General features: G+C 34.5%; 1 protein-coding gene across 1 annotated transcript; it reads right to left on the bottom strand.

The window, feature by feature from the left end:
* Positions 1-2,809: 2,809 nt before the first annotated feature.
* On the bottom strand, positions 2,810-5,442 carry LOC104085797 (protein CELLULOSE SYNTHASE INTERACTIVE 1-like). The gene has a single exon (XM_009589919.4). The coding sequence runs from the start codon at positions 5,081-5,083 to the stop codon at positions 3,104-3,106; it is 1,980 nt and encodes a 659-aa protein (XP_009588214.1). The 5' UTR covers positions 5,084-5,442; the 3' UTR covers positions 2,810-3,103.
* Between the last annotated feature and the right edge of the window lie 2,940 nt (positions 5,443-8,382).

Genomic DNA, 8,382 nt, shown 5'->3' with positions numbered 1-8,382 from the left:
GAACATTTTGGAGTGTAAGATTTGATTATTAAGTCTTTTGACACCTATAGCCTATCTGGCCAAGCTTCTCCAATCCTAAAAGCACTTTTTTTTCAAAAAAAGTATTTTTTTTTTCAAAGTTGAAGTGTTTCGTCAAGCTTTTGAATGAAGCAGAAACAGTTTTGGATAAGCAGAAAAAAATAGCTTCTCTCCAAAAGCATTTTTTTTTAAAAACACTTTTGAGAAAAATACACTTAGAAACAGTTTTTAAAAGCTTGGTCAAACACTAATTGCTGCTCAGAAGTATTTTTCAAATTAATTAGTCAAACACAAACTGCTTCTCACCAAAAGTACTTTTGAGAAAAGTTTTTGAAAAAAAACACTCTCAAAATAAGATGATTTTTGCAGCCAAACAGGACTAACCTTGCAAAAATAAGATTTACTTTGATCTATTAAAGAATAGTCATAATTATTCCTTCACAGGAGAAAAATGCTGTTAAGATGAAGCAGTTGAGCTTCTTATTTTCCAAGTGAGGAGGCTGTAATAAGTTCTTTATCGTATTTTAGAAGTGACAGAATTATCTCACCTCTTTATCTTTTTGAGACTTGTTCCAGAGGTTCAGTGACAACCTATGTTTACTCTTACATGTTATGATGCCCTTCTGTTGTAAGACCCATGGCATGTCTCTCTATTCACACTTTTTTAATTGCAGTTGAATATATTTCCAATCAAAAGTTTACATTACCATTTGCCAATTTTCAGTTAAAATCACAGAAAAGATGTCAATGATGAATAAACTGAGGCAGATCCAGGATTTAAATTGAATGAGTTCAATTTTTAAGATTCTCAACATTGCATTCATTATAAGGTTAAAATTATGAGTTCAGATCTAACATTTGTTGAGATTTAGTAAAATTTTTACATATAAATTTATATTCTATGTCGAAATTTATGGGTTCAATTGAACCCATAGCCCAAAGCCTACATCTGCACCTGCAACTTTTGGTTGGATTCCGGTGAGTTTCAGATAGGTTTGAGTTGTGTTGCGCTCGTATTTGATGTTTCGGCGTCGTTTCTTTAAGCATAAATAGTGCCATAAGATCTTTATCGTAATTACGGAGCCATAGCAAAAAGAGTAGTCAAATTCGGACACCGCATGAGGATTATACACACACCATTCCTTGAATGATAATTGGGTGCTGCAAGTATCCTGTTCCTTAAATTTTCCTAGTCTGCCCCAGAATTTGGACTTTAAACTTTTTCTCTAAGTACTGAAGTAGATGATCCCCCAATATGCTTTCTCTAAGCAACCGAATAAAAAATAATTATGCAGGGAAGATCTTCAATGATGACAAAAGTATAGATGCCCTTTTAATCAATGGGGTAAATGGTTAGGAAGAAAATATTGGACGCCGATTTTTTCAGTTGCAAACAGAATTTGTGAGAGCTGGCTTTATACGATTACACAATCAGCAACCTAAAACAACTGTATTTCAAAAGTCTGATTGAAAACGTCCACTATCCAGCCTGGGGCCTTTGACTCCCACTTCCATTTCCCATTATGCTAAAAGAGTTCACTCTGCTGTAACAAGTTTATCTATTCCTCATTCCTCCCTATTCTCTGGAATACAGAAAGAAGACAAAAATTCCTTTGTAAAATTGCTGTCATTTCCTTATTGAAATTTCATTGGTCAATAATGGTGTTTCTAGATTGGACTCAGTTTACTACACTGGTCCAATCTTGAGTCTTCATAACGTCTGTAATCCTCAAATTTGGGGGTGTTTTGGCTGGGCAAATCACCTTATCGCTTAAGAAAGGAGGTGGACTTCAAGTCTTAAGAGAAGTAAGCTACTATATAAATGAATTCAGCACTAAAAGCTATATCCATCAAATAATTAGAGATCATAGAGATATATTATAACAATGATGTTAAAATTGACATAATATTAATATATAATATTGGTTTAAACAAAGAAAATCAAGGGATCAATTACTTGGACCTCCTTTCTACCATGGCAAAACCATTCACCTTCTCAAATATGAGAAAACACCAGTCTGAAACTTGATAGCTAACAGACCAAACTAATTTCTTTATACAGAGATATGCAGGCCACTTCCATCAATTCTTTTCAAGAAACAACTGGATCAAAATAGAAAAACGACCTATTATAAGTATTGAGCTAAGCTCATCAATCAGCATATCTCTTTCTATAGTTAGCTAACATAAATAAAAGTTGTCCCTGTATATATTTTATATATTTTTTTACTTTATTTAGTCCTTCCACCAAAATAAAGTTGGAGAGCAAACATGGAAAGAAAGCTTATCGATGACATCAATGCTTCTGAGTTTCTTCTTTATTATTGTAAATGCTCCTAAGTTTCTATTGACAATAAGAGAGATTTATGCAATAAACATCAAACTAGAAGCGAGGCCTGTTATATTTGCCAAACTAGATGTGAAGAGAGATTTATGCAATAAACATCAAACAAGAAGCGAGGCCTGTTATATTTGCCAAACTAGATGGATATCCCTTCATCGCTAAATTAGGGAGTAGTCTGAGTAATTCACCTAGGTTCGCATACTAGACTCCAAAAGTCATTTGCTTTTACTTCTAAACCATCTATATAAAGTTTCACTACTTAAAATTCAGTGATCCAAACTTCAGTTAACATAATTAAAACTTCAAATTTCTCTTTTGACAAATAAGACCTTATTCTTACAAGAATTTCGAGTAACAATGGCTACACATGAAGGAAAATAAAGTCGAGAGTTTCCCTTGCACAAATAAGACAATGCCCTTAGGCATCATGAACTAACAACCGGAAAGTAGAGAAAATGAATATCAGTATAACCAAAGAATAAGGAATTCTGTGTCCTACATACAATAATTCACCTTGTGGAACTGAAAAATATTACAATGGAGCAACAGAGATTTGATTTTTTGATTTGGGTGGGGGGTGGAGAGGGTGTTCCACTACATCATTAGGGCAAGGCAAAAAGACCTATCTTATGTACACTCCCAAGACCATAGAGTAAACAGAGAGTAAATCTGTAAATATAAATAGAAAAATTGTCATCTAACAAACTTACAAATTCTTCACATTGAGTTATGCAGATTCAATCAATGGAATCCCCTTGATCCTCGAGATTGATAAAGTTCCAGCCTGCTTTTAGCTTCCTGCAATAAAGACTCCACCTCTTCATCTTGAATCAAGTATGACTGTTTTGATGCCCATTCAAGAACTGTAAGCACCTCAGCTTGAGCAAGCTCTTCGCTATCAGGGACGTGTAATGCAATGTAGCATAGTAAAAGCAATGAAGGACTCTGAACTATTTGTTCACCAAAGTAAACAAGTTGGATCAAATGTTTTGCCCCTCCAGCGCTTATGATTGCCTTGGAATGATCAACGTGAAGGTAATTAACTGAGCTAGCAAATTTCGAGAGGGCAATGGCAGCTTCCTTAGAAATCTCTGCTTCTCGCTCATCGAGCAGCTTTACTAATGGAGTAATCATCCTCGTCTCAGTAGCTCGAAAAGTCCTAGCCAAACTCCCGACTGCTTTAACGCATGGAACAACCAGATCTGAATCAGCTTCTTCGATGATTCTCAACAATTGATCAACAACAGCTTTGCAGGCAGGAGAATTAGGCTTGAACGCTGACCTTCTCAAGTCAGCATCTACTTCTGCAACTGCTGCGATTTCCATTACCGCCATAGCTGAATTATACTGAACATCTTCAGGTCCTTTCTCTAAGAGTACTGCAAAGCAAAGCAGTGCTCTTGATTCAGTGATACTACGACAAATTGGCGAATTTCCCTTGGCAAGTTTCCATAACGCTCTTGCAGCCATTGCCTTCATATAAGCCTTGGTAGCAGGGTCCTCCAATTCCCTCCCTTTATTACCCATACTAACCCCAGATGAAGAAAGACTATGCTGAGTGTGGTGGTTCACATGATTTTGCTTCACACTATTATTTCCATTGACCTTGGCCTGATTTGCCTGGTTTGAACCATTGACCGGATTCTGCTGAGGCGGCTTCATTTGACCCTGCATTGCCGTAGCAACGACACTGTGCATGTGGTTAGGCTTCTTATTCCCCAGAGGATGTGGAATATGATTCTTGTCATCATCCTCAACAACCTTATTCACAGTATTAACAGCATTACCATTGTTATTACTAGCCAAGACAACAGCGTGGTGCATCGATGTTGCTTTACTTACAATAGCATACTTACTATGCTCCTGAACGGTTTCAAAAGCAAGATGACTAACCAGCAATCGAATTGTATTATGCTGGTGAAAAAGATCTTGACATTTGGGATAATGAGCAGCAAGTTCAGAAACAGCCCAAGCCACCACTGCTTGAACCTTCATAGGACCTTCTTTGAGGATTTTCGCAAACACTGAGCAAACCCCAGCATGTACCATGTGTTCGACGCTTTCTGGGTCACGTCCAAGAAGTCCAATTGCCCTGGCTGCATTCTCCTGACCCTCCGTTTTCCCTTCTTTCATCAATTTCAGCAATGGCCCAACTCCACCTTCTTCAATAATCAACTTGCCATACCGATCATTGTCTCTTGCTAAAGAAACAAGTGAATTAGCTGCATCTGATCTGTCATCAACAGAACCTGTATACAATATCGCGATCTGCTCCCAAATAAGGCATAAAATGGGCTCGTTAGCAGCAATAGGAGGAAGGCCCAAACAATCATCTGCTCGTTCATCAGCCGAAGCTGAGACACGGAGAAGCCAAGACACGTCACCAATAGAGTTCTCCAACTGGGAAGCCATTTTACGGAAAGCTGCAGCAGGGATTATGGTAAAAACACGCTTAACAAGCCCGTGGGCTCTGCACTTTAGGACAAGGGCTAAAGCCTTTTCAAGGACTTGTTCAGTGTCGTCAATAATCCGCCGCGTGGGCCGCTCGTAAAGGTCGTTTCCGGCGCGTGCAGCTTGACGGAGAAGGGCCACAAGTTTCTCAGTTTTGGACCTGAGATCAGTACATTCTTGCTTGAACGAACTTGCCTCATCGGCGGCCTTTATCACCTGGTCTGCTAACTGGATCGGCTTTGTCAAGATCTGCTTCACTAGGTCCGCCATATATAAAATCAGAAAATCCAAAGAACCTCTGAACTACAACAAAATCGTAGGTAGATCAGAAGTCCTAAAAATTGAGTTTTGAATCACCCCAGCACAAAAATCAATTGACCGGAAAAGTTACAAAAGTGGGTATTGATGTACTTTTTGTTGTATTGAGAAACGAATGGGAAAATGAATGAAAATGAGGAGAAAGGAAAAGGAGAGTTTTGATATTGGGGTTAGTGGGTTTAAAAGTGATAGTTTACATTGAAATTTGAAAAGCAGAAATGGTCTTTGAAGGTTTGACAATGGCGGAGTTGGGGTTGGGTGACACTGACTTGGACAGTCCTACGATATTTACGAGGTCAAACGCGTGTTTTTTTTATTACTATACTCGACTTACTTTTATAATGTTGGGCTGTAGGTGCTGTGTTGTAATTAGCTGTCTCAATTCCTTTTCTACCAAATTACCATTAAGGTTTACACCTTTCGGTCCACTCCAATTAATTTTTTTTTATGGTTTTCACACATTAAAATTTTTACTGTTTTATTGTAGTACTTGTCCAAAAATATAATGTTGGGCTGTGGGTTCATTAACCAGCCAAAAATTCGGGAATACTTTCTAGAAGATTAAAAAGCAGCATTTGAAACAGGCAAAACGCCGCCCTCCAACATTATAATATCAACAGAAGGGGGTTAGTTGTCACCTTAATTACATACTATTGGAAATGGCCCATTCGATACCATCCAAAAAAACAAAGAAAAGAAAAGAAAAGAAAGAGGAACTCGATACTCGAGCTCTTAGTCTGGATAATCCAAAGGTGATTGGAGGGGAAGGGTTTTGGGCAAGAAGTTGTAATCAGAAATCCAGATCATAAGCTTAAGCTATGTGGGGTTTTCTATTGTCGCTTTAAGGACTAATCTATCACATGCCACCTTCAATGGCTGATTGAAAGGCTACCTTTTTCTTGATATATATCACTATTATTGATTCATGGCCCCAGATTTTCATTTTTTAATCTTTCTCTTTTGTATCTTATGTTGCACTTTACTGCTAGATTAAGAAAGTGCTTCTTTTATACTTTTTTTTATATATATAAATATAAATCTAATGAGCTATTGAGCTATGCTCAAGTTCCAATCTTGTGGTTTTGCCAATCTGGGAATATTTTCTGTCTTCTGTCTGTTAATTTGGACGCTGAAATTTTTGATCGAAAATTTTCAAGATCGTGGTGTTTAACTTTTAACATAATGAAATACGTTACTTCAAAGTTTAGCAATATTAAAACTGTATATACTCAAAATTAAGGGATAACATTGCAAATACATAACATACAAGGCCATGAATTTGAACTTTGACTTGATAGATAAGTATATGTTAAACGTGCTTGCCTGTCGTAATCAGATGATTATTTTAATCTGTTATAATATTGTTTTGCAGAGAATATTTAACATTAATTGACGTGTGGTTCAACTACTGAGATCGTCAAGCAACACATACGAAATCATGTACGCAAGTATGATGGCAAAATTTTGAAAAAGATAATAATTTATGTATGGGACTTGCCAGTTGCTTGCAGGAATCATTTACTTGCCCGCCATCAATGCCGCGAACCTATGGGAAGTATTTTTGGATTGAGATACTCTCTTTCTTTCAATATTCATGTGTCTTACTTTTCTTTTAGTTTATTTAAAAAATAATATCTTTTTCTATATTTAGTATTGTAGCTCTTTAATTCTAACTTTTTACGTGATATATTCAAAATTACGAGATTAAAAAATATTTAGTGTACAAATATCATTAGTTTAAAATCATAAAATTTAAAAGTTTCTTATTATTAAATTATGTATCAGTCACACATAAATTGAAAGGACGTGAGTAATTGATATGTTGCTGCCGCTTTTCCTAAAATTATGCCATATGCACACTTAGCTTCTTTCTCTTTTTTCTTTTTTCTTTTTTCTTTTTTCTTTTTCACCATGCCCCCTCAGCTTTTCCTAGTAAAATATCTTGTCAATTCTCTTCCTTTTTATTCCCATACACGAATATAAAGTCCACAAAAGAGAGCTAATATTTAGTTAGGGTAAGACGTGAAGTCTCCGTTCTCTTTCTTTTTATTGGTTCTAGAAGTTTATTATCCTCGTTTTAGGTTATCAAGTCATGCTAAGTATCAACACTTTTATCTGTTTTGGATTTTAAGTGAGTCGATTTTGTAAAATATATTAAGTTAAACTCATTATAAAGTGCTATAATTAATTTTTGGATAATCTCAAAGAGTGTTTAGTGAAAGACTTGTGCTATTTAGTGAAAGACTTCATATAGCGCGATCGAATAATATTTATCGCATTAACTCAAATTGAAAAGGATAAACTTTCTGGTTTAAGAGAACACCGAGAAGTGATCTTAATTAATTTGTTAAAATTTCGATAGACCTTTAGGCTATGTTTGGAAAGTCACATGGTAATTGAAATTAGTTTAATTATTGAAGTAGTAATTATACAACATAGTAATTACACAATATGGTAATTACGATGACCTGTTTGTTTGTCATAACGTAATTACAGAGTAATTATAAGTGTAGTGTTTGGTTGCACAAGTGTAATTATACAGTTAGATTAAATTTTAAATGAAGTAATTATCAAAACTTAAAAGTTAATATAATAAATATATGTCTATAAATAATTTTTTATAAGTATAAATGATATTAGATTTGGTATTCAAGATGAATATTTTTTCTTGAATATACATTAATTAGTAATCATATATTTAAAACTAATATTGTAAAAATAATTGATATATATTTTCCAAATTAATAATATTTCATTTATTTAATTATAGAAACTAAAAACATACGTCTTGCAAGGACATCATAGAATGCATGTTTGATAAAATAAACTAATATTTATAAATATAATGTCATAACATTATATAAATATTTGACAAAACTAATCTATCAATTCTAATTAAAAAATGAACTGCATGCAATGTGAAATAACAAGCCAATACTACTAAAATAAGTAAATTGGAACCATAAATATAACATAATTTCAAAATCCAAAAAATAAAAAAATTGTTTAACATCATAATAAAAATAATTTCTGATACAACTTAAGATTAGAAATATAATAAGTCTATAACCTCATTCAACAACGAAATTCTACTTTAATGACATCTCATTATATGCCAAGTTTGTTAATGACTCATTATTTCTAATGTTAGGAGGTGTAGTTTCAAAAAGTAGAATAATAACGCAATTATACTAAATGAATAAAATAAAATAAATAAAAAATAAAATGTACGAGCAATTACATGGAATCAC

The sequence above is a fragment of the Nicotiana tomentosiformis genome, chromosome 2 (genome assembly GCF_000390325.3).
Source record: "Nicotiana tomentosiformis chromosome 2, ASM39032v3, whole genome shotgun sequence".
Classification (NCBI taxonomy): domain Eukaryota; kingdom Viridiplantae; phylum Streptophyta; class Magnoliopsida; order Solanales; family Solanaceae; genus Nicotiana; species Nicotiana tomentosiformis.
This window is presented reverse-complemented; position numbering and strand designations above follow the sequence as displayed.